Source organism: Acipenser ruthenus, chromosome 24, assembly GCF_902713425.1.
Source record: "Acipenser ruthenus chromosome 24, fAciRut3.2 maternal haplotype, whole genome shotgun sequence".
NCBI classification, from domain to species: Eukaryota; Metazoa; Chordata; class Actinopteri; order Acipenseriformes; family Acipenseridae; genus Acipenser; species Acipenser ruthenus.
Genome location: NC_081212.1, coordinates 23,264,896 through 23,292,468, shown reverse-complemented (window position 1 = coordinate 23,292,468; position 27,573 = coordinate 23,264,896). Strand labels below are relative to the sequence as shown.

Below are 27,573 nucleotides of genomic sequence, written 5' to 3'. Positions count from 1 at the left end.
GACAACTTAAAACTAAAAGAATACATTCACAAGAGCTAGCCGCTAAACCTAAAAGAAGAAAGAAGTATAGAGTACACTGCTGGGTGACCGAACACTAGACAATGACTGCCTTTGATCTTGGAATTGACTGAATATTGTAAGGAGCTGTCCTCCCTGTAAGCCACTGAAATACGTACGTTTCTAGAAAACATTGCTGGATTAGATACATGAAACAATTTACTGTTGGACCTCATCCACAGCCCTCCAACAGTGAGCTGAAAAACCAACAAAAAAAAACTTGACATATCCAGTGAAGTATAGTTCGCTCTGTATTCAAAGAGATATCAGTTCCGTTTTAAACAAGGTTAAAGACTTTGATGTATTATACATAACCTATTCTGGGGATGTGGCTTGTGGCTGTACGTGTATCTGTAATATCAGTCACTGCTTATGGGGAGTTTATCAAAGTGTGAAACAGCTACATAAATGTGTATAACAAATAACCACTTATGTTCAAAAACTAGCATCTAATTGTGAACACAGATCCACCCATCTTGTATCTTAAATCCATTGAAATTTAGACTTGCAGAAAATAAAATCTCCAAATTCATGTATTTATTGCTAAAATGTAACAATACCTCATTGAACCCCCAGTCTCAGTTGTACACATAGGTGCAAGAGCAGGAAGTGAGCTTTGGGACCTCAATTAGAGCAAACCCCAAACATTACTGAACATGTTTTCTGAAGAAAGGGTTCTGCTTTACAAACCGGATCTTGTGTCAATCACCTGCCCAGAGCATATGCTGAAAAAATCTAGTCACAGGAATACATTCAGGGCATTAGTGACTATAGTGACTGATGCACAGATTCATATGTACTTTAACATATATACCGTAAACCTTTGAATTTAAGACGCAGCCCAAATTTCCCTCCCTCCATTTGAGGAAAAAAATAAAACATAAAATAAATATGCATTTACAAAGATACAGGGGTCTGATCAGCATTTCCGATCTGTCCAGGCTGGTACGGTTTGTTAGAACTGAGCCTAATAACGAAACGCTGAAATTGTAAAAGCTTATCTTTGAATTCCTCAGGAAGAATGAAGCTTTTTTGAAAATGGCTGCCTGTACGTCATGGATGATTCGAGATCAGATTTTTGTTTGTCTTTTCTCAGCAGTAAGTCACGATGCTGCGTGTGTATTCAGTCAGTGATGTCTTTGTTAGTCTTTTCTCTGCAGTCAGTCACATTGCTGTTTGTCTACTCGGGTAGTCATGTCTATACTGTACTCGAATTTAAGATGCAGGCTATTTCTGGAGAAGAAAAAAATGGTTTAAAAAGTGCGTCTTCAATTGGAAGGAATACGGTATATTTGTGCATGGTTGCACAAACAAGTGCATTCACTCTCCTCTTTGAGCCACCTTTGAAGGGTTAGAAAATAGAAAAATCATTATTTGCATTAATATTTGGTAACACAGTCTATTTGTTTTTTTCAGTTAAATAAGGATGTTATCTTCTGCCTTTTCAAATTAATAATCCCGAGCTATGCAAGGATAATATATAGTACAGATCAGAATGGGAAGGCTTCATGGTTTTACAAAAACATAATGCATAATTGTTGAACTTACCTTGCAATGTACTACACAGTCTGTGATTAGTTGTTACAGTCAAATATAAAAATCACAATCACACACACAACTGCTTATGTTGTATTTTTATTTAAATGTTTTTGCAACCTTTACTCGTGGTTTGAGTGGTGGAGCAAAGGCTAAACTTGACAGCAGTCCGCTTTAAGGGATCCTAGACCTGCCTTTCCCAGCAACATCTGTACTGCAACTGGGTTTACAAAGAAGACTTCTGGGTGTTGGGTCCAGACAGTGTTATTGAGAGTTGGCATGGCAGCATTCAAAACCCACAGGCGTCTTTTACTACTGTGCCATTAAGTGTTCAGCAGCCAGCACGCGAGATGAAGCTAGATGACATTATTTATTTATCTAAAGGGGTGTATGCGCAGCACTCCCCTCCCCCATTCCGAGATAAAGGAGTGAAGCATCATAGAGAAATCTGGTCATGGTAATGAGGTCAGCTCCTTTGGAAACATCGCTAGGGGATTGATCTTTAAAGCGATGCATACATGCAATCTCACAAAAAGCTGCATACATAGATATTAGAAAGTCTCTATTCTCAATTGAAAGCCATATGTGGCTTTATTATAGGGTTACCGTCAATCGACCTCTACAAAAAAAAAAAAAAAAAGTCTATAGTTAGAATAAAACAAACTGTTAAGAAAAAAAAGGGAGTCTATTCCCTAGCCCAATTTTCAAGACTGTGGGAAATGTAGCTAAAGGAGTAAACAGCTTTAAAAGCTATTTTACTTATATGGTTACCTTTGGCTTAATCATTCTGAGTTCTGTTTCCCCAATACATAATTTTTCATCAATGACCCTCAGACGCAATTGACTTCTGTGGGTATGGGACTTACCTGATCGTGATATTGGCTGCCTGTGCCGCTGCTGGCGCCGCAGGGTGCTGGCACTGCCGTGGGTCTCTCCAGGGGGCAGCTGGAGTCGGGGATGGGCAGCGGGGGCTGTGGGCCGGCTGAGTGCACATTGTGGTGGTGGTGATGGTGGTGGTGCTGGAAGTGGTGGGGATGCCCGTGCTGCTGCTGCTGCTGCTGGAGACAGCTCGAGTGGCCATGGCCCAGGGAGGGGTGACCCTGCGAGGGGCCGCTGCATGGAGAATGCTGGGGGCAACAGGATGGCAGCCGGGGCATGGCCGTACCAGTATTCCCAGCTACCGAGGCTCCTCTTCTAGCATCATCTTTAAACAAGGAAATAAAAACAAATTAAACCCCAGCGGATGAGCTCATTTCTTTCTTTTTCTAAACCACTGCAGCATGTAAGAAAAGACACTGGGATCTCTTGCACAACAAGGTGGTCTATCTTTGATGGGAGGACTCTCCAAATTTTCTTGTGATTATTATTGGTCTCTCAGCCCTCATCATTTCATACTAGCTACTGCCTTCTCCTGAGTGGCATTGAACCACGAGCAGCCCCATCATTACCAGTGAAACACATTCTTACAGTACAATACTTAATTGCACTTACCCCCTGCAGTCAAACCAGCTGTGCTGTGTGAAGACACTCCCACAGTCACTGGCACAGAGGCATGGCCGCTACTGGAGGGGCCCAGGGCAGCTTCTGGGGGTTGTTCTGAGGTAGATGCATTATTGGAAGTGGAGCTCACACACTGGGAGTTGGCAACAGCAGATGTACTTGGCACTACTGTGGGATCTAATAAAACAAAAAATAAACCTGTGAGAATGTATTGTACTCTGGTAATAATCACCACAAAATAGATGAGCCATTTCTCCTTCCGTGGAACTTAGTAAAAAGAACAAAAATCAAGGGGCATGAAAAGAAATGACCAATTGTAAATATCACCCACAATATGATAAGGACATTGTTAAAACGGGCACGCTATTGCCTTGAAGCATCTAGTTTGAATTTGAAAACAATAAAAAACCAACAGCTCGGCCCTGTGCACTCACCAGGATAACATGAACAGTACTAGGGGGCTGCTTCCTGCTGCAGCACCAATGTTTACTAAAGCATTCATTTTGAATGCCATGCCTAGTGTGCCTTATGCAGTCTACTTCCTTGAAAAGGGATAGTCCTCATTTACAATGCAGAGTATTTTTGCACAGCTCTCTCACAGCCTTGCGTTACCAATGGAGATGTTCTTATTTCTGTACAGTGCTCAGTACATGAATGCCAGTACTCCTGTCCTCTCTAAAGCAATACAGTGCTGGAGAATTTGAAATATTTATAACCCCCTCCCCCATCACTGAAGAAACATGTGCTCACTTGTATGTGTTTCAATGCGGTTTTCATCTGGAATCTTTATCCCTGATAAACGTCCTCCACACGATAATCAATGCAAGAGGAACTTAAGCAATACTGTGTGATTATGTCTATATCAGTTCTTTGGCAGCCTGATCGACTGTCCCCTGGGAAGATGATAATAAAAATGCATTGGAAGAGATTTTGTCTCGGATGTACGCTGGCAGGGAATATGTCTGCCACAATACGCTGCCAGGAAATACACTGGCCTTCAGTGGACAAGTTTGTTTTCTCAAAATAATTCTGATCTTTGTCAAGATCTACATATATCTATATACCTAGCCAACTGCTGGTAAAGGTTACAGAGCAAAAATGTCCATCCATTCATGTTCTACCTCTTTTAGAAGCCAAGAGCGATATTCTGCTGATATAAAAATACATTTCTTCTGTTTTTCTTACATTTCTTCTGTTTTATCTATCTGTCATGTTCATCAATACATTCTAGAACACCCACGCAATGTTCTGCTCTGTAACAAAGACAGGAATTCTAAAAATAGTTATTATTGTTTTGGTTTGTTTGCAGGTTAACATTGCTGTGACTGGTGGTGGAATGTGCTTTGAAGCTATAGGTAAACTACAGCAAGCACTGCAACCAGTTGTCTAGTGGGTTGTTAACGCTGTTTCTCTGTGGCTTGTATAGATCTAACTGGCACAGTGTTAATGGAGAAGGACGATTGTTTAGTAATCCATACTGCCTTCTTTGCTGGAATAATAGAAATACTAATGGGTATTCATGGTTTTAATAGCTTCCACAAAGTATGGTATAATCACTATTCACATCGTAAAGTTAGTCATTTTAAAAAAATGTATTTTAAAAGAAGACCATTAGCTGTTGTACGATGCTTTACCCAGGGTCTAAAATCCTAATGGCTGTCGGATGGAAAGCAGCTATCATTTGGGGTTTTATAAAGGGTAAAGGATTGATCAGATGACTCATTCTCACTTTCAATTTGTACGTACAACTCTACAATGTTAATTACTTTAATCGAAATGATACAAGAACACATTGGCATGATACCTGCAGTGCCACACCCAATCCTGTAGGGAGATAGAATTATTACTACAATTAAAGAAAATCATAGGATTTAAGAGATATCAAAAAATGAATATTTCATGCTGTGCAAAAATAGGAATAAGATTAGCATCTTAAGATAAGGTGAAAAAAAATAATTGGAAAACTGCCTCACACAGAAGTAATTTCACTGTTGGAGGTATAAATCCAATCTTATTTTTCAATAGAAACAATTGACTGCATCTTCAGAATGTGCCTAATCTTCATTTAAAAGAGCTCCCCTGGCTTTGTATATAGTTTTAAATAGACAAGTAAAACTGTGGGTTATTTTGCTTTTTTGAATAAATCTATACAAGCTGAAGGAGAAATGTAGCTATTGGCAATGAATTACTGCAATATTTCGTAATTGTTCTTTTAAAATGTGCCAGGTCCAGAATGGCTGGGGCTCTGGCCCCCTATCAATAACTGAGCAGTTGCATGTCTGTTTCAATTTACAGTCATAAAAAAAAAAAAAAAAAACACCAACAGGCACCGTCACAGAAGCAGACGCTAATATTTCAAGTTTGTGTGTTGCTCAGATACCGAGAGGAAAAAAAGGCATTCATTTCTTAGAAAAGAGATCTTATCAGTGTTATACACTAGTGTACTGTGTGCTGAAATGTAGTGGACAAGGGTTCAATGTAGTGGACAAGGGTTCAAGCAAATGGCTCTGGATTTGAAAACCAGATGTCATCTTTCTTGACAATTCACTGATCTGTCACTTGGCTTTATGTTTTCATTTTTGACAAGGTAGGATTATAAAGCTTCAAGGAGATGTCACCAGTCCAAACCCCTGTGATCTTGACCTGCAGTGGAGCAGATGGAATCTCAGATTTACACCTCATTTTAAAGGATGGTCCTGTTAACCCAAGACCAACATGCCACCGCACTATTCGGAGGTGCTGTTACCACTGTAGATAGACAAGATTAAGGTTTTCTTCAATAAGTGTTTTGAATCCTGTGACCTTTGGGTCACATGTTTCCCACCTACTGAATCACAAACACCTTGACATTACTGATTCCTACAAAATGGGCCAAGCACAAGACTTTCCTACAATGACAACTCAACTTGCCTTTCCTTTCACATGTCAATGTGTTTTGCTTTGTAATTAAAACTTTCAAAAAGTAACTTGTTCTTATTGGATTCTCTGCAACTTACACCTCACTGTGTTTTGTGGTACAAATTCAAACTTTCCTAACCAGGAAAAACTGCGGAGGTTAAAACCGAATAAACTTGATCTCACAGATTTCTGTTGCTTCACGTGGTTCCACAGGGGTTTAAATGGATACAAAGAAGGTTACAGCCTTCTAACAATGATTGAGCTTTGGTATTACTTCCCAAATATAACAGATCCCGAATATTTTTCTTCAAAACTGTTTTTTTTTTACAACAATCCCCTGCCATAGTCCCGTAAGCCCTGTAGTAAGGTACACCTACCATCTTCATCCACTGTTAGATCGACCACCTCTGCAGCGCTCTGTCTCAAAGGCTGGATGACTGTGGAGATCCTGTTTCGGCTCCGCGGTTCCTGAGGTCGATTCTGAGAGCTGGAATTGGGGCCCCAGTGTGATCTGGAGTGGCTGGCTCCCGATCGAGACCTGGAAACACAAACCACAAGGATCAGAGGAGGAGGCCTCGGGAAGCGGATCAGCATTGATACAAAAGACAGACCCATGCATATACTGTAATCCTACCCAAGCAACAAAATATATAAATATGGATTGCCCTTCACATCTCACATGACTGGTTAATCTGCCATACAAATGTCATTACTGATCGTGTTGTAGTTTCAATCACGATGGGCTAGACAACAAAGGTGCTTTCGAATCAAATGCAGTAAAAAACACTCCACTTTGCTGTACATTTCCACCCCAAAATTCTTTAAAACCCGATAGGTAATGTATCCACCTGGAACAATTCAAACATTTTGCAGACTGGTCATGTCTGATTGTTGACAGTGTTATGGTGTTTTTTATTTTTGTGTCCTACCCTTGTGCAGAAACACCCCCTTACCATGATGGTAGTATTGCTGTTTGCAAGAAAACAGTGTATTTATAATCTCATGCCACATTGTTGACTCTCTCTATATTTTCACTTGTTGTTAAGAGAAATAAAAGGGCCATCTGGTATGTTTTGAAGCCTGTAGGTAATCTGACTCCCAGCAATTCGCTGCAGCCTTGAAGTCCTGCTGCACTCTGCATGCTAACCGTACAGTTTGACTTTTGAAATTTGGAGTCTTGTTCCTAGCTATGGGAAACAATGCCAGCTCCTATTATTCACTGCATAAGACCAACAGTATATGATGTTATTTTACTCCAAGGTGTAAGCACAGATTCTCTGCAAAAACTGCCTCCTTAAGGAGTGTGAAACAGCAGTCACACATCTTCTCTGCTAAGTATTAAAAAAGTAGTTATCCTTCCTTACTGAGCTTTGTAAAAATAATTAAGTGTGGATTTTCTGATACACTGGATAGCCTGCATTTGACAACATTATTAAAGTTCTACACTAGAGATCAAGAAAAGGTATTCTATGAATGGACAACTGGTTTATATTTTGGGCAGTCATTACCAACATACAGTATCTGCCTCAAATTGTATATTAGTTAAAACAAATACTAGTATATTTAAAAGACTAAGCAGCTTCAGTGTTTATTTATTTTAAGTTCCATACTGTAATGGCCAATTTCATTTAAATCTGCTGGTCCTGAAAGATATGACGGGGGCACATTTCATACAGTAGCAGTTCAGAATAGTGGCCAATGCATTTAACATATGGGAAATATTGTTTTTCCAGATGGGCACACAGCTAATTGTGTGCCTTTAGAAACTGTTTACAACATGCCATTTTGTGAAATCTCAAGACACCTAAACCAGCCCCTCGCCTTGTTCAGTATGGTCATGCTCATTATGTCTCAGTTGGCTTCAGCTTAATCAGAGGAAGGTGAATTAACTTCCTCACAAGCCAGTCACTCCGTGAGTGAGGGACAGGACTGAGAATTGATCCCATGGCTCCCAAAGCTTCCTTTTAACCCCTAAACCACAGATTGCATCATTAAGACATCATAACAAAATGATTAACAGAGGAGGGATTCCTCTGAGACCAGAACATGCCTTCTGGTATCATTCTGCAAGTCTTGCTCACTCACTTTAATTACAGCAAGATCCTTTTTTTGCCTTGTGTATGCAAGAAAAAGAAAAACTGCTTGCAGTGATGCAAATTACCACCTTTATAACTGCAGGCAAATGAATGCACAGAAATATCTGGCTAAACACTGCCAGCATTAGCACCTGCACAGCCAGTTTGTCAAAAAATGAAACCATTTTGCCTGTATATGGTAGGAAAGCAATTAGCTCCCCACTGCTTACTAAGTGCATTTTACACCAAGCTGCAAATGATTGAATCCAGTGGGCAAATGAAATGACGGAGTCAGGCAAACTGGGGAGATTTGATTTCATGTTATCTGCACAAACCAGAGGACTACAGAAGGAGCACTGCCCTTACACCAGCACTACAGACATTCAGAGAATGCAGCTCTGCCTCGTTGAAACAGATCCATTCCACAGCCAGAGTCTGATCCAGCTGAATGTCTCCCCATGTTGCCTACTCCCTTTTCACTAACAGACTGGCCTAGCAAATGCTTACTTGGTAAACATCCACACTTCTTCTAGAACACAGCTGCTCCGTTGCCACTACTAAGGTGATGATACAATTACTGTAACTAATACAGCAGAGCTTTAGGACAGATGAGATTGAATCAAACTGAATGCTATACTGCAGGAGTACGAGCCCCAAACACCCTCCCTGTACTACCAATACAAAACAAAAACCTCCTGTGTTACATTCAAAAAATCTTAATTGAAAACACAAGTATACAGACTATGGAAGATATGATTGTGAGTTGACATAGAAATAGCACAGGGTCATTAAACTGCACTGTATTAGGGGTTCAAGCAGCTCCATCGTTAGAGTTGAAGCCTCAGAACAGTGACCTGCCCTCGTTCTAGTCTGTGAAAGATGCACCTGAAACCAGGCTCTTTTCCCAGCATCAACACCGCAGGGATAACCTTGACACCCAGCAGTAAACACTCTCCACTGGGGCCAAAATACCCCGCGCAGAAGAACGAGGAGCTCATCCTTAATTGGTTCTTGTTTGTTTCTTTAGGCAATGCCGTATACCCACGAGAAGAGCTCCTAAGTGCCAAGAAGCAGATGCAGGATTATTTTGGAATACCTGTTTACCACAAGTCTTTAGGAAGTGAAGTGAAAAAATATAAGCATACCCAGCCAGATGGAATTCAGCGAGCTACCACACCTACACAAAGTGAGCTCTAGAGATCCTGGCAACTCTAGTCAACAGGTGGGCTGGACCAGTCTGCAGGTATGGACTCACTACACACAAGAGGGGACACTAAAGGGAGCAGAAGAAATCCAGTGCTGCCCCTTCACAGGGCGGAAGATACAAGGGATTTGATCTCGGATTCATAAACCACATTCATAGTCTTGTTTTTTTTTCCAAGATTTAAAAAAAAAACAAAGCAAAGAAAACACCCATATACAAAATGTGCATAATACGTATTTTATTATTATTTATTTTTTTAATGTAAACCTAGAATTCACAAAAACATTGCCCCCGACAGGCCCTCAGGCCTCATTACATCATCTGTAGTACAAAACCTGATTAATACACACTAAAATAAATGGTGGTGTCAGTCCCAACAGGTAAAATAAATCAATCTTACTAAATCAACTTCTTTTGTACTTGGACACTGGAAATAACCCTGGGTGCTGCTCTGGTTCTAAAAGATAAATAATAACAAATGATCATTCTACAGCAAGAAGAAGTGGAAACCGAGTCATATATCAAGCCTTACCTTTAAATAAACAAAGAGCTGATAAAACTGGATGAAAGGATGATAAAGGCAGTAAATGCAAATCCTGTGAAGAACATTATTATAATGTTATTCTATTTAAAAGAAAACATTTAGCCTGTACAGACCACTCTCAAGGAGGCGGAATTTGAATTCTGACCTCTAAACAATTAACTTTGCTTCCTATGGGAGTGAGGAACAGACTTTCCTTGGTCTGAGATACAGAATGTGAAACCCAGTAATTTGCTTGGTTTTGCCTCTTCAGCCAGACAGCAGAGGGGTTACTGGTGTCAAAATAAGTTCCAGTGGATGGAACTGAACTATGTTTATCTTTCCCATCTCTCTTTTCTGGTCTGTTTGAACTCTAAATAATGTTATTTAAGTGAATACAGCATTGCTAATGCTGATGACTTATAACCTAAATGACCTTAAAAAGGGTCAGGAAAAAAAATCGACAACCAGGTCTTTCCCAAAACAAACTAGGACTCCTTGTGTGAGGTAAAGTTAAGGCCGCCTCCCTCTTCCACTGTAAAGCCTACATTTGTTTCCAGGAAACGCCTCCCACTAAGTGCACTAGCTCTTACTAAACACTACACAGAAACTTCAAAGAGGTCCTTTATGTAACATGAGCTAACTCATCTCAGCCTGTAAAAATGACTTTTAAACCAGAATGCTTAAAATATTTCTTCAGGAGTTATTTACCAATTTAGCAGCTAATTGGAGTGCAACACAAGAAAATGAAGTGGCCAGCCCCCAGCCAGGGCCACACAGTAAATACGTCTCTGCTGGGCCGGCCAGCTTGAAGCCCTCCTCTCAAACCACTGTGAGGTCTCTCCTAAGATAACTTTTACTATTTTATAATGCTCTTTTTAAATAAAGTTGTTGATTATGTTTCAATCTCCTTTGGCTCTTATTTAGTCTATTTCCTGTCTCTGAACTGCCAGGGCAGATATGACTTCAGGAAATGGATATGTACCAATGCCTGGGATTGGCTGAGATGGTGGAGCAAGAATTTTTAAACATACCAATTTAAGGTTTTGGACTATATGTATCCGGAAGGTGGGTTGGTGAATAAGAAAAGCACACAAACTGAACTATAGAGGTCTAAAATAAACAGCAAGCCGGTGCAATACACATACAACTATGGCACTGAAAATGTTTTAGTTGCCTTCAATATGTACAACATCTGGGTTCAGTTAATGGAAAATGAGGAGGGAAGACGATCAGCTGGCAATGCAGTGGAACGGCTAAAAGCAGCAGCTTATCATTTTCAAGGGCTTTATTTCATTTTCAAGACACGCCATCAGCAAAGAAAGTAAACATGGAAATTAAAGTGAAAAAAAAAATAAAAAATCCATCACTGTGACAGGGTAGCCGAGCAGGGACATTCCCAGACCAGAAAGCTGACAGACACACACAGGCAGGTACTATGGATGAAAAGCGCATTGGTGAGATGATTTTATTCACACAAAAATAAAAAAAATATTTAAAACAAAAACAAAACGCTCACAGAGTAAAATAAAAGTTTAAACAAAAACAGATCTTGAACACCTACACCAGTAATAACAAACACAAAACATTGTGTTTTAAATAAACACAAAATACATTTAAATCATAACACACAAATATCACCAGTTTAAATAAACAATACATTTCTCTTTTAAATATACTCACAAACCATTCTATTAAATACATAATACATTTCTATATGTTGAAGAGACATCTCAAACCAGATCTCACTCCAAACGTAATGTCTGGTAACAGTTCTGCTGACCCTACGTCGTCACGCCAAATCCATGCCATTTTAGGGATGATTTCATTAGCTTGTTATTCTGAATATAATTGTCACAAAAAAAACCTTTAAAGCATGATAAGCTCTACAATGAACACAGTCATCGGTATGCCAAATTAGCAAGAGGGCAAAATTCATTACAATTTACGAAGCGAGAGGGCAGACGAGACACAAGGAGGTATGGTTTACTGTACAAAATATGAACAGTGACTCAAGTCAACAGATAAATGCACCTCATTCTTTTCCAGCTTGTGACTAACGTCACTACCTTTCCAACTGCATACATCTACCTTAAAACACTTGACTCTTAAGTTTGAAAGAATTTGTAATTGCTACAGTAATATGTATTCTATATAGCTCCTACCTTTTTTGAAAGTTTCTTGTTGGATTCAATACAGGTCACAAGATATAGATCTAGATAGCTTGCATTCTACACACATAACATGTCTCTCCAATGTAAAATAATTGGGGTTCACAATTCAAATGATCCAAAATGCCCTTACTGGCACTTATCCTTCGATAACTAATTACTTGCTGCCCATAAACCGACCTGATAAACTGACTTCTCCTTTAACCCATGTCTGTGTGACAGACATGTAGAAAACAGCTGGGATTTTTCTCTTTCTGTAGCAGAAGTTTATAAAAGGGAAGAGGGTGAAATACAGTAAATCAGGCTGCATGAAACAATGCAGCACCTTGTCTTTTTGCATTTGCAAATTACTCTACCAATTTCTTTCCACGCTCATCCTTTGTGTATTTACACATCAGGACAGGAACTCATCACCATCACTTCCTCTCTTCCCTGGTTTTTGCAGTACAGAACTGCCCTAGATTGTTTATAAATGACAAAGGTGAGACGCCAACACCTATATCTAATCTATACCAAGGCACAAGACCCTTGTTTTACTAAGAGACCAATTATATTTTATAGACGGCAATTACAAAAAGGAGGCTGCAAAATATTTCATTTTTATTCTTTCAAGTTACACAAAATGTCTTTTTGCCTGAAAAACAAACTGTGACCTCTTTTTTAACTTGCATGCGTTCTTCCTGGACTCCATAACAGGGAAGCAGAGAGCTCCACTTGCTGTTTTACAATAGGTGAGGCTGATGAGCTAATCACCTTCAGTTACTGTGGGTCTGTTACGATGTAGCAATCTGCTTCCCAGAACACGTGTAGAAGTATACCTGTGGAATACAACGTTTTTCCTGGAGCATGATTTATCAACTCATGCACACTGTTGCCTGGTGATTTTGCCACTGCAAAATAAATTGGGGAATCTACCTGCCATTTATTCCATTACCCAATCATTAACGTAACAATACAATGATACAAGAATATAATATTTTATAATATTTTAGACATTTATTAATTCAAGTGGGAGTACCTACTGTAAATACCCTTTCCAGTACTCCCTTTACCCTCTCATAAAGTAACCATTTAAATTTCTATGAAATTGTAAAATCTTTAAAAAGGTACTACTGTATACTCATCTTTTACCTCCATGTTGTTCTGCAGGCATTAACACAATCTCTACCTTCATCAAAAAAGTAATTATTTTTAACAGCACAAAAGGTTGCAATGAGAATGATAGTGAAGCAAATTAAAAGGTATGGAAAGGGATTAGAAAACCCTGACACCTTTAAAAATCAGCCCTGTAAAAAGAAGGACAGATGTGGCTCGATCGCAATTCTCCTTCATATGTGAAACATGAGGAAAATGCTTTCACTAGCAGATGTACTGGGATATGGTTTCACAGCAGGGTGCAGGAAAAGTAACCGATTACCAATTCCATTATGGGTCATTTCAGCTTGAAAACGGGACTGGTTCAAGCGGAAGACGCGCATGACAAACAGAAAGCAATTCATCTGGGCTGACAAAGTGACTTTGCTAGCAGGCCAATTCGCCAGCCCTGCTATTTTTGGAACCACTGAGCAGGATAATGGAATCAAGCCATTGGAACTGATTCTGAGCACCATGCACTGAAACACCTCAATAGCAATTAATTAAAGGATGAAAAAAAGCCCCCCTGAAAGCGATCGGACTGCAAATATCAACATTGTGTGATTTCAGCAGTAAGTTCCAGAAGTGAGCTCCCTGTGAAGCTGCCTTCAGTTATGTTGTCTCTGGTATGGTTAGGATATAATAATCATCATCATGTCTCTGAAGTATCCACACAAATAGTAATCAAAATTCAATACCCTTGCCTTAATGTGCCTTTTGTCCGAGGATTACTGTTGTGAAAAAACAGTGCTAAACTGTATGGCAAAGCTAAAATCCTAAAAAAAGTGATACTACACTATATTTTGAAATACCAGTCGTGGATCCTTTTGCTAATACTGTTTTACTCTGAGCTTCGCTGTAGGGTCATTATGCTGAAAGAGTTACAAACTGTTTAAGAAAACAAAATAACCTAAATGAATAGGTTAAAATCCTGGTTGTGTTGAATAAACATCTTTTAACACTGTATGTTTGTAATACACAGGTCTGCACAAAATATCACTGCAAGCCCATCCAACTGTAGTCCAGAACTCATGCATAGCCAGATTATGATAATTTTCAAGAACTAAAGGAAAGAGCATACTGTATATAAACGTGACAAACATTATGTATGTACATGAGTATGTATACATAGGAAACTCCACTGTATTCCCTTTGCTATTGGATGAAAATAATTACTCAAAGAATATCCAGCAAGGTGTACAGTGAAAAAGCGAACGCAGGAAGGAAACGGAAACATGATTTGAAACCAAAATTAAAGAAGTGTTGAGAGACCGTGAACAGAAATAATAGCCCAACCACCCTGTGAAAGATCCAGACTCTTTTTATACCTTCTAGTCAGTTAAAAGGAGTCTGCGCCTGGTTGCACCCATTCTGCCATGAGCTCGATGGACAGTCCTGTGTGAGGAGCGAAGCCCAGTCTTACCTGCAGCTGTCCCCCACAGTCACAATCTCCACCTCGCTGTCAGTGGAGGTCACATTGATTTCTTCATTGGCAGTGGCTGGGGGGGCTGGCGTGGCCTCGATCACCACCACGTCCTCATCAATGGTTCCTGTAACCAAACAAAAACAGTGTGCCTCAGTCACTAAATCAGTTCCCTCCTCTACTGAAAATGTCACTTGTCAAGGAGACTTGAAAGTTTTGTTCATTATAATCAAACTGTTAAAGAGGAGTTATGTGTAACAAGAGGAAAGGTTGTCCTGCAGCAGTATTTTAAACATCTGATTAAAATATAATCTCTAACTCGCTTCCCCCAAATGTGGTGCTACTGTATAAAAACAGAAATCCTAGTGGATACGAGCAGAAGGGCTTTTCACAGATATACAAGAAATGCTTTTTTGCAATTGTTTTAAGTTACTAGGTAACATAATGATGACTTCTTTGACAGCCTCCAAATCAAGCGACATGTGCAGATGACTACAAGCGCAAGCGTTTTAATTTGAATGCCTTTAAGTGAAGAGTTAAATGTTTGTATACGTTCTGGTACCTAATTGTCTTCATTCCATTAGAACTGAACTAACCTTAAGTTTCAACTGAAAACTGTGTTATGACACATCTCACTGAAAAAACATTTTTCAACCTCTATAAAACTGTCTTCTGCTCCCTCAAAATAAAACTACTGAATCAACTGTAGACCCTCTTCTGCAACTGAAAGCACCTACACCCCTGGTTTGGTAGCTATTCTTAGACTTACTCCCACATACTTCTCTCACATTGGAGGTCACAATGTTTCCAAAGCTCAGATTGACATGGCTGTACATTCTGTAACTGCATCTCATCAAGAAGCTTTCCCCAGCCACCGCTAGTAACACATGCAGGCTGAAAGGAGCCTGCCTCTGGAAAAAGACTGGCATACAGCATAGAAGCAAGCAGTTTACTTTGCTTATCTCCTCCCTTTCCTGAGAATCTGACTGAAGGACTCAAGAATATACCCTAAAATATCCCCTCAATTTAGCATGTCAGATTTCGTACAAAGAAAATAATTCAGGTTTCAAACCTTTCAATAGTATCTGTCGCACGTCTGCATGCTGTACACCAGGTAAGGAAACTCTTTTTGTATGTGTTTTTATCCTAAATGTAGAAGTAGTTTTACGAGGTAAATTGCTTCTTTACCGTTTACATCTCGTCAATAAATCTCCATCCATTTAAAACCATGTATAATTAAAATCAATGTTAACTCTTAACACTAGGCAGCAGTGTGGAGTAGTGGTTAGGGCTCTGGACTCTTGACCGGAGGGTTGTGGGTTCAATCCCCAATGGGGGACACTGCTGTTGTACCCTTGAGCAAGGTACTTTACCTAGATTGCTCCAGTAAAAACCCAACTGTATAAATGGATAATTGTATGTAAAAATAATGTGATATCTGTATAATGTGAAATCTTGTAACAATTGTAAGTCGCCCTGGATAAGGGCGTCTGCTAAGAAATAAATAATAAGAATAATAATAACACTAGGTACTAAATCCCCATCCATTTAAAACCATGTATTATTAAAATCAATGTTAACTCTTAACACTAGGTACTTCAGAACTCATTTGCAGCCTGTTCCAGATCATTTCTAAGAATCTACAACAGGAAGCACTTACCAAAAAAAAGAAGAAAAAAAAAAAATTGCCAAGGATTGCTGAAGACCTTCTAACCCTATTAACTCAAATGTGGTGAGATTTCACTGCCTGTGGGGATGGGGGTGGTAATCACAATTACTTATCCCCTCTGACTGAACTCTTTCTGCTGTCTTTTGTGCTGCCTCAAACAGTAATACTTACTTCAGAACATGAATAAATGAAAGCCTTGCTGTTTTTAGTGATGGATGAAGTGGCACGAATCAGCACTAGGTTTCAAGCTCACAAGCAAAGTAGCACATCCTGTAATTGCGTTCCAGAATTTGAGAGACACTTTGTTATTCTAGCAGTGAGGTAGCCATGGTATTGAGCATGACTAATGGATGTGCAGCAACATGCTATACTGCTCTTTATTCACATTCACTGAATTAACTTTGGCTAGTAATAAACTCAAAGGTTTAATGACTCAATTGTACCCAAGATGTTTCAAGTTCATCAACATTAATAGTTTTATTTTCCTTTTGCTTTCTTTAGACCCTAATAATTCTGGTCCCGTATTGTTAATACTATAAATCTTGTCCTACACAGCTCCCAAGGCTTTCCCTCAGAGCACGAGGTCACAATGCATTCTGCTTACCCGTGAGTGCACTGCACAGTCGGCTCCACTTATACGGTTTTGCTGTACGTCACAAAACTTGGTCGATGAAAATGTCTCTTATCTACATGCAGACTCTTTTACATCCAATAATTCATTTGTAATGCTGCCTTGTGGCAAGTCTGTCTGAGACACAAAAAAAACTAGTCAGCAGACCTTTTTTTGTTTTCTTCAAAAGATGCCCTTCAGCACTGCAAATCATGCAATAGCAAATGTCCTTCCACATAACAGCAGCAACCCCTTTCCTTGTGACTGCAGTGAAGGGAGACCGTGATCGATCATACAGAGATGAAAACAGCTACCCCTACTTCAGTGCTTCGAGACAGACTCCAGTCAAACACAAAGAGTCCTAACGGCTTCCTGTCAGTCATTCTCCAGTCCTCCCCAAAAAACACCGCTGCAGACACTACAGTGTCTTTCAAGTTCTTTCTGTGACACAAAGGATAACTTGCACCTTTTACTGAACCAAGCAAGTTTTAAACTCAATAGTAACAAATTAATAGGACCATTAAAAAAAAAAATCCTTTTCTGTTTATTTATTTTTTAATTTTTTTAACAGTGCTGGTTTGTTGTTGTTGTACAGCAGGGTTCTGATAAATTGCATTTTCATTGTTTCGATTACAGGAAAAGGAACATCTTTCTTATGTCCTGGATTACAGCAGCTTTAGTAAAACACTGGCAGTTCGAAGGAAAGGGGAATTTTCTGAAATGCCATGGTAACAAAGTTCGTCATTCTCCATAGAAACCTGTGAGGTAGCAGAATTCTGTCCATTTAGGGCAAAGACCATTCTTAGTGAGACTGTGTGACCTTCCAAATGAATCTCAGATTCATTAAAAAGGACCAATTTCCTACACACTGCTGGTGGTGGACATAAAATGAAAAAGTACTTGAACTTAACCAAGATTTCTATTTTAAATTGAATATGTATGTCCTGTCCCACAAAGCACTCGGGCTTCTGCTGCAGTACCATGTTTTTCTTTAAGCAGCATACCTGCTCATTTGAGTTATACAAACCGTTTTTTCAGCTTTTGCCCATTTCAAAAACTGCAGAAGATTACGAAGCTAAAAACATTTAAAATGACATTTTACTAAACAACCCCATGGTTTTCAGTTACTCTAGATACAGTACTTTGATAGATTTCTAACCTACAGACTAATACTTTTGTTTTAAATTTTTTTTTTTCACTTAAATGCACTGCAATAAAGAGGAGGAAAACACTGAGTGGGTCACTCTGTAGAAATGTGAGAAGTACTTCTGTAATTGAAGGTTATTATCTAGTAGTTAGCTGAAAGTATCTACTCCTTTCTACTGTCAGGCTGTTGGTATTGAGCCACCCAGAAATATACTAGAGTCAATTACCTTTTAATCATAATAAAATGAAACAAACTAAAAACAATTAGGATGGCCACAAAACACAACTTGTTTATACTGTAGGCCTGTATTTTAACATATTTACGTGCTGTACAGGGTATGATATTTGGTAAATGTCCAAATAGCTTTTTGTAAACAAATCCACAGTTCATCCATTCAGCTCATAGAAGCTTCTGATTTAAAAGATCCCACATGTTTTCTATTGGATTAAGATCTTCAAATTATTCAGTTTTGCTACAACAATTTACTGATATATCAAAGTGTCTCACTACTAAATTCCACAATCCTAAAAAAAAAAAAAAAAAAAAACCAATGATAAAAGATAGGTGCAAAAAGGAAAGAGATTTGTTCAGGGCAGATAAATAAATCCACAAGTCCAACTTCCAAAGATCTTTGTGTAGTGAGATCAATGTTCAACACAGCCCTAAAGTCATGCATGCGTTTAAATGGGCAGTCTAGTTATGTCAGTCTCAAGAAAATAGACAGCAAATGAAAGCATGGTATTACCATTTCCCTATGAAATTTGATTAATCATCGTCTGAAACAGCATAAAAATCGGGGCTTAGCACTTTTGTGTTTGTAAATACTTTCACAAATTGGTTTGACAGCACAACAACTAGGGCTGTCAGTTAAGCTTCCAAATAGCATGAGATTAATTGGGCACACAAAATCGAATCGTTCAAATAAATATCGATAATTGTACCGCCAACATACATTTTCGCTCCATTCCTCTCCCCACGGCGTTATTATTTTAGTATCATTGCTGTTAAGTAAAAGCTTGTGCACAACAATTGAATGGAAGGGGTAATTACACCTGGGTAGAGTCAGGAGAAGAAAAAAAATAAAAAAACACCACATTCACAACAAACCTAAAGCAAGTTTCACATACTACAGGGGTGTTAAAGTATTTATTCCAAACAGATTACAGTACTTTGTAATGTAATCTATATAAACTAGACACAAGCGCCGTCCGGGTGGGGAGGGCTTAGGTTGACCAGGGTGTCTTCGACTCACTGCGCACCAGCAACCCCAGTAGTCTGGCAGGGCGCCTGCGGGCTTGCCTGCAAGTTGCCCAGAGTTGCGTGGTCCTCCGACTCTGTAGCTCTGAGGTGGCTGCATGGAGGGCCTGCAGAGTGAAAAGAAGCGGACGGCTGATGGCACACGTTTGGGAGGACACGTCTCTCCCGAGTCAGTGCGGGGTGGCAGCGGTTGAAACAAAATAATTGGGCTTTCCAAATTGGAGAAAAAATGAGAAAAAATAAAATTGGCGATTCCAAAAAAATAAAATACTGTACTACCTAACTTTCACTATCTGTGAAACACACAATGCGGAAATCCCTGCCTAAAACCAATTCCAACATTGCTTAAATTGAAACCCATCTTTAGGCCATATATAGCAAGAGATTATCTGACAAAAAAAAAAAAAAAAAAAGAGAATTATTAATATACTTTTTTTTTTTTTTTTTTACATGAGGCCACCTGCTTAAAACTGAGCTACCATAGTAAAGGCACTCTCTATTCAGCTAGCACATATCATACGGATTACGTGCTATACAATTTTATAAACAGAGTGTGACTGCACCAGTTTTGTTCAGAATGGCATGGGATTCAACATATAATCCACAGAGAGCTGCATCAAAGAAATACCTTTTCTTTATCCAGCATCAGCTCTCATGTCACCTTGTTGACAAACCACATGCACTAGGCCCGGGCATGTCATTTTGCATATATAACTAGGTCCGGGCACGTCATTTTGCATATATAAAACTTAGGATTTTGGCTCAGTCCAACATCTTTCACTTCCTCTTTATATCTAATAATAAAACAAATAGTATGTGACATCCACCGATTGCAGATAGGATTTTAATGTGGGTAAACTTGAGCCTATAATTCCCTTAATACAGGCTATTGAGCAGGAGTTACAGGAGCCACTATTACAGTGTGGACACAGCTCTATTTACAGCCCTGCATTCCACAGTGGTGTTGCACAACACTTAAACCACAGTTTCTCAGCCTACTCTTTTCCCATGGTAAACTGCCTAGCTCTCCCAGTCTACATCCCTAGGTCCAGTATTTCTGGCCTGACCCCCACTCTAACATTCACTGGGTGTTGCAGTGGAATAACAAAACCATTGTATACACAAACTGGTAAGGAATTTTTTTGTGGAATTTTGAGGGGAAAGTCCCAAATAGTGACTCATGTTTTACTAACGCAAAGTATGCATTTTAGCAGTATTTAAGCACGCTCCATGGGAAATGTGTACTTCAATAAGCTTTTCTCCATACTTTACTACTGTTTTTACCATTGCTGAATTCTCACACAGAAAACATTATCAAGTCAGCAGACAGACTGGTATGGGAAGTTGCGTTGAAGCTCTACTTGGGTGAAACCAGTGGTTGCTCAGTATAGGTTGCCCCATTTGCTCTCTGCCTATTTCTTTCTTTTTTTAACATTCCGCTGCTGGCCCATCTCAGAGCTGTGTGTGTAAAGGACAAAGTGGACGGGGCTGAATAGTAAAAGGTTTAGAGGAGTGTTTCACAATATCATGTTAATAAAGACGCTCGGAGGGAGGGTGTGCTTGCACAACAGGAAATGAAGACACATAAACACATAATTCTCTAATGTTAATAGAGCTTACAAAAGTCTGCCAATAGTTCTTTCAACTAACCAGGAAGGCACAGAGACAGCTGCTCAGGATCTAGCTTATGTTCAGATGTACTGTTCTTCTACTAAGCCAAACATCACAGACTAGAACATTAATAAAACATGCATTCATTCTTAAATTTGAACTCTCCCCAAATATAGTACTGTATGTTAAGACACTTTTCTGAGGCTTGTCTAGTGTTCTGTGCATCATTACAAGAGCTGTGAATATAAAGGAGAATGTGGTTGATTTAGAAAAACAAGATATTTATTTTCTACAAACTGCTTTTACTCATCTGGAGTTTCAAAATCAAGAAATGTTACCAAAAACAAAACAGCAGCCAACAACTTTCTTGCTCAAAACAGTACTAGCAGTTATGCTATGAATCATACCAGTGTAGGCTACACTATGCAAGCAGTACCTGGATGACACAATGTACTAAATGAGAGGCTCCCAGCTGTTTTAAACACTACTGATCTGGCCTTCACTATAACATGCCAAACATGCCATCTGCTAAAATGCGAGTCAACCATAGCAACAGAACGATGAGCTGCAAGCTGACTTTCTCTAAATGAGCTGTGCTGGGTTGAGGAGCCTAATTTGTTCCCTGGAGTTTGGGCCTGTACTGGGTCTCTTAATAAATGGACAGGTTTTGTTGCCACCTAAATGGCTCACTATGAATCTGGGTTTGGTTACAAAAGAGCCCAAAACAACAATATTAATTGCATACATGTTTAAAAAAAGAACTCACGTCACAGCATCAGAAAATAAAATCCTGAAAGCTGGCCTACCCTATAAAAACAATTTACCAAAATATAGGGTCTGCCAATTGGATAAAATGTGCTCTTCTCAAAGCCTGCCACCAATTTTTCAGAAAACATTTTTCACCACTGTTATACACACCTCCCTAGTTCAGACTAAATCAAAGTTATGATGACCACAGGGGCATTGCCAAAAGTGGAGAGTGTATTTTCTACATTCATTACACTTATAAGACTAATATCTACTGAAAACGCACAGGTTTCATTTTTCATCTCAGTTTGTGCCTTCCTATACAGTATTTGTATGTTAATATGGGATACAATAAAGTGTCTAAAATGGAAAATATATTTGTTTAAAAGTCTTCTTTGCTACCACAGATACTGGATGGAATGTTCTATTCATATGAGTCCAGGTCTGTTAGTACCAGATAGGTATAACTGCATATGCAAATGCATAAAGAGCCTCATCCAAGTAACTAGATATTGATACTATGAAATGTGCTCATAATAGGATAAATACTGTACCCGTTGCCTGCATGTTTTAGTAAAGTTCACTATAAAAATCTGAACTCAGCATCTGCTAGCAAAAAAAGGTTTTCTAAAAGTCTGACAAAAGGATAATGAAACATTTCTCAGAGGCTTTTTTTATGTTCATGAAGAAGTGATCAGGGTTAGAGGTTAACAGATCTCAGAAGACTGCTGGCTGCAGCACTTCTAATGAGCGCAAACCAGAAAATGACTCATGTAACAGGTCCCCTGTGCTCAGACCACTAGATACAACTGGACCATTTCCTGGCGAGTGGGAGATCTGATGAATAGGAGCAACTTTAAAAAGAAATGGCTCAATTCTGACTAACGCTCTGAAAGCCCTACTCATTTCCCTGGTTGGAATGTTCCATTCATTAATGACTCATGAGGTCCGCTTAAATCAATTAATTGAGCTCTCAGCACTCCCATGCAACTTAACACATTGGTAGTGCTGACACTAATGCCAGCTTTCCCCCAACTACTGTGAGTGGGGGGGAAAAAACAAACAAACATGGATTTCCTACTTTCTAAGTAAAGCAATAATGTTGATCAGTGCTAAGGAAACATTCCCACAGTACATGCTAGAACAAGGCCACAAATGCAGCATGGCCCTCAGGCACCACTAGGCCAGCTAAGAAAATGTAGAATTTAAAAGCCAAATATGCACAAGCCAGAGCCCATCAAACCTGGGCTTCTTGAAATTCAACAAGCTTAGACATCAACAAATGTCAGAGCCATCCAATTCTCCTATAATTATGTATAATTAAAACCGAGGTTCTACTTTCTTTCCTGTTTTTACAAATACAAACTGTTAACAGTCAAGAACAGTTTCATGGATATCAAAGAATTGTATTCATTAAAACAAACTCATGAGTGAAAGCTTTGTGAATACGTTTTTAATTAACTATCGAGTGCTTTACTTCAAAATGAAGTCACTTCTCCAAGCCCTTTAAAAGCCTTTATTTCTGAATACAGTATCAGGGTCTTCAGTTAAAAACGAAACCCCATATTTGGAGTGTGTAAACAGCCTGAACGTCTCCTGTATTTGCACAAAGTGCTGTAATACAAACAAGCACCCAAAAGCGAGCCTGTTTGGATTGGGTTGATCATGTGTTTTGGTTGCCCTGGGGATCATATTCACAAGATCACACGACACTGCCAATGTCATGACGGCTTTGAAAAACCACACAGCTGAAAAAACCAAGGCATGTGGTGCATGGATATCCAATAGGGCGACATTGTACATTAAAGTAAGTGGCAAAACTGAAATGTAATTGGATATGAACTAAAAAAGTAAATTCCACATATCTATAATGAGTCCTATTCATATGAAGAGCCACGTGTTGTATGGTGTGTGTGTGGTGGTGTGCGTGGGGTTACCTGGGGCTCCAGCGGTGCTGCTGGGTTGGCTGCTGCTGCTGCTCACATCCACGTACAGCTCCTCCTCTCCGTCAGTGGAGGATGTGGAAGAGGAGTGGCTAGTTAGCTCATTCTCACTGGAGCTGCTCGTGCTCTGCAGCAGGGCGTACTTTCTCCGGGCAAACACCTCCCGCTTCTTACGCTGCAGAAGCAGCTGTTCCTTCTGCTTCTGAGTCCGCTGGGAGGAGCCGGCTGCTTTCACAAAGTGCTTCCGCTGGAGCGTCCGGCGCCCGTGGAGGCAGGGCCGCTTCATCAGCACCGCCTCGGGCTCCGGCCGAGGCCACTTGTGTGGTCTGGCTCCTCGTGTCCTCCCCAGCACGGGCCGCACCGCACCCGCCTTGTCCTGCTCCTCCTCCGAGGAGCTGATCGTGTCCGAGTCCCCGAACTGGAGGCTGGAGGAGGGGGAGGAGGCGCAGTCACTGAAGGAGGATTCGTTGTCCTCCTCACTCCGACCCTCCAGCCCATGTCTCGGATGTGGGGCAAAGGCTCCGTTACGAACCTCTTTTGTGTCTGAGGGGCCAGCCTGCTGGCTCTTTCGCTTCTTTCGCCCCGGGAGGCCCTTGTCCTGCTCCCGGCAGCCGCCGTTGACCTCTCGCAGCTGGCGGTGGCGGGCCTCGGCCCACAGGGGTGCAAACTCGCTGCCCACCTTGCTGCTGATCATCTCCACGTCAGCCGGGAAGCTCTTGGCCGCCTCCATGGGCTCGGGGTTGGCCAGCGCCCCCTTCAGGTGTTCGTGTCTCAGGGAAGCATTAGACGGGACCTCACTCTTCATATCGGCTCCGGCAGGGCTCTGGGGAAGCGGCTACACTCTGGAGTCCATCGGGGGCTAGGAATCGTTCAAGGGAAAAAATAAATAATGTTAGAAACAGAAAGCAACACAATGGATAAGTCCAGCCTCTAGAGGGAAAAATAATAATGCTATCTATTTCAAAATTCAGCCTAGCTACTCTTTGATAAGTATATCCGTAGTTATATATTCAAAAACCCTATTTAATACTTAAATAACATACAGCAATACAACATACCAAACTAGAATTTGAAGGATTACATACTACAATTACAACTTATGTTAAATACATGGTTAAAGAATGCCACTATATACACTCTTTACAGCAGAGTTTTGCTGATGCCAGTTTTATAGTGTAGTGGGACTAATGCCCCTTTTACACTGGCACACCCGAGCTGAGCCGGTGCCAAGCCCAGCCAGCCTGGTACGGCTCGGGTACCTTGAGATGCTTTTACACTGAAGAGCCGCGCTGACTGAATGACGTCACGCGTAATGAAAGTGCCGAGTCGCAGAGAATAGAGAGAAGAAGGCGTATGGCAAAAAAAAGGGAATGTTTTTTTTTCCCCCTCATGCTTTGTCGTTCAAACATTTGCATGCAGTAGCCTAAAATTAGTAATCATGATAATAAAAAACCATGAAGTCATGCTTGAATATGTTGATTATTATAGCTCTGTACAAAGATGGTTCTTACTTTTCGGTGTTTACGATTAACTTATTTATAAAGAGACATTAAAGCTATATGTCTTATCTAACGTAAGATAAAGGAGTTTCATTATTTCTGTTTAATACTTAACAGAAGGGCCCAAGTTAAATCAAAACACTGACTCGCTCATCAAATAATTACTAACTGTTAATGTATGTATAATCGACAAAAAAATAAAACACAGTACAAATGCATAATACTTTAGTTTTGCCGTTGTTAATCTGTGAAAAGACAACTTCAATGACAGTATACACTGAAAAAAAGAAACTTAAAACGTATAAAATAAAAGGCAAAAGTAATAAGGTTACAGATGCAACAGTTAAGATGCACCAGCGTCATGACGAAAGTCAATAACCCCACCCATGGCCTGCTTCGGCCCTGAGCCAGATTCACATATGTTATCGGGTCGGGTTTATTGCCAGTGTAAAAGCACCTGAACTGTGAGGGTCCCAGGCCCTCATGGGTCGGGTATGCCAGTGTAAAAGGGGTATAGACCCAGGAATGTCAATGTCTAGCCCGCAGACCCAATGCTAAGTCTCTAAAATGCTCCTCAGTTGCCATATAGCTGTTGAAGAGGTACGCTTGTGAAATTCTGTTCTCTTGTACAGGAAGGAGCTGAACCCTTTCTGAAGATCATTGCAAAGGAAATCAAAAACAAAACCCACCTGTCCTTTTTGGCAGACAGATCCTTCTAGCCTGGTAGGCACATCAAATTCTAATGACTTTAAATATATTTTAGGGTATAGGTCACTTATGCTCAAGAATAAGCAAGGCCATTACACAGGGAAATTGCAGACCTTACAGATGCTATTTTATTTTAGTCATTTGCAGGCATCAGCTGGCTGATAGAGAAATTCTGAATGGCAATCACCACTCCCGACAGTGATCAGGTGGTGCTTGGATAATAGAAACAGAACACTAAATTATTATTACAGGAATTTTTAAAAGCTGTGTATATGGTGGTCCTATGGTAATGAATATATATACCAGCTTTCAATCCCTTTCTCACTTGTGACCAATGGTTTCAATGATTTTTGTTAGCTTGGAAAAATGTTTTATGGGAAAATACAATTTAATGCATTTCACCCCCCCCCCCCCCCCCCAGTTAAATAAATGAACTGGGCTTATGCGTGCAGACACACAAACTACACCAATACATCCTGGTTTCATGTTTGTTGTCCAGTTCAAAGTTTATTGTTGGAGGTCCAGTTCAAAATCGGTCTTCAATGTTTCTTACCTATTCCAAATGGTTTAAATAATGTATATATCTATAGAAGTTCTGTGACAGCAAAGCAGCCTCTTAAAGACCCTGCACCTCACACCTCCTGAAATAAAAACAACCATCTGCTAGAGAAGCACATCAGTCTAAATCATTCGTCTTGTTTAGAGCAAGAGCAGAATTGCTTCTCTGCAGCTGTTCTCTTAGGAGGCGGGCAATTTTGGTGCCTACTGGAGAATACATATTTTTGGTCATTTACACAAAGGCTTCTGAAGAAAATCTGCAATGATCTGCTTAAAGTCTATTGGCGTGCATCTGAATTGGATTAGAATATATAAGTTCTAGGTTTGTTTGTTTTTTCCAGGTGAGGAGTGTTAATGCACTCCCAGGATGAAAGGCAGGAGGCTGCAGAAACTCACTATATAATTGTATAGCACATAGCTTAACTACTGTACAAGTGTGTAACTGGCTGTCACAAAACTGCAAGCAACCAATGCAAAAATACTTCATTAAAAAGGAGGAAAGATATGCCAAGAAATATGGAGAATTGTGACAAGACAACATTAAATGTGCATATCACAACAGATGTTGCTTTTCACACAAATATGCAAAACGTACATGATCTGTACAGAACTAAATTACACTGCAGTTGCCAAAGGGCGTGCAGTGCTCTATGGAGATTAGTTATTTATGATGTTCGGAACTAAGAATCTAAGGTGATAATGACTTTTCCTAATTCTAGAAATATGACATACGCCTTTAACTATGGTTGTTACAGTATTTAAGCCTATCTTCTGTGCTGAACAACTGCCAGCAACCATCCAACAGCCATTATTAAACAAATCCCTTCACACTAACCCTTCCTAAAATAATAATGAAATAATGAGGGGCTTTGTTTAGCATACTGTGGAAACGGAAACCAGCACAGTCGGAGGGTTAGAACCAATGCATTAATGATAATTACTGCCTTTCATTAGCATAACGTTATTTTCACAAGTTCCTTATTGTCTTGGTTTCTGGATTGTGGCCATTAACAGTGGCTGGAAAGGGCATTCCTGCTCAACACACAAAGCCAGGTCTGAAACTTTCCATAAATGAACTCTGAACTCATTCAAAAGCTGTGGTTTCACAAAATCCATGCATTAGCCTAAAGCACATTTTATATCTACATAATATCATGGCTGTTTTATGTTTTTGTATCTGAAATAGGCTTATGCGACCCGCTGTATTCCTATTAAAATCAGAGAGAAGAGTCTTCAGGGTTGTAGGTTTTACACAATTCAGTTAACAAGGTTCACCTTTATATTAATATAATTAAAAAGCACATTC

General features: G+C 39.8%; 1 protein-coding gene across 7 annotated transcripts in view; it reads right to left on the bottom strand.

Moving 5' to 3' along the window:
• Positions 1-27,573, bottom strand: part of LOC117428242 (E3 ubiquitin-protein ligase Arkadia) — a 44,467-nt gene that overhangs the window by 9,581 nt on the left and 7,313 nt on the right. For 4 of the 7 annotated variants that reach the window (XM_058998781.1, XM_058998783.1, XM_058998782.1 and 1 more), the window contains exons 2-6: positions 23,497-24,361; positions 14,519-14,645; positions 6,369-6,529; positions 3,085-3,270; positions 2,460-2,797 (exon numbers count right to left, since the gene is read on the bottom strand). In XM_058998781.1, the coding sequence (XP_058854764.1) occupies positions 2,460-2,797; positions 3,085-3,270; positions 6,369-6,529; positions 14,519-14,645; positions 23,497-24,307 (1,623 nt within the window). In that variant the 5' untranslated portion in view covers positions 24,308-24,361. Of the gene's footprint in view, positions 1-176; positions 255-2,459; positions 2,798-3,084; positions 3,271-6,368; positions 6,530-14,518; positions 14,646-23,496; positions 24,362-27,573 lie in introns of all 7 variants that reach the window. The other 3 variants (XM_058998778.1, XM_034902022.2, XM_058998779.1) reach the window with 1 other exon arrangement.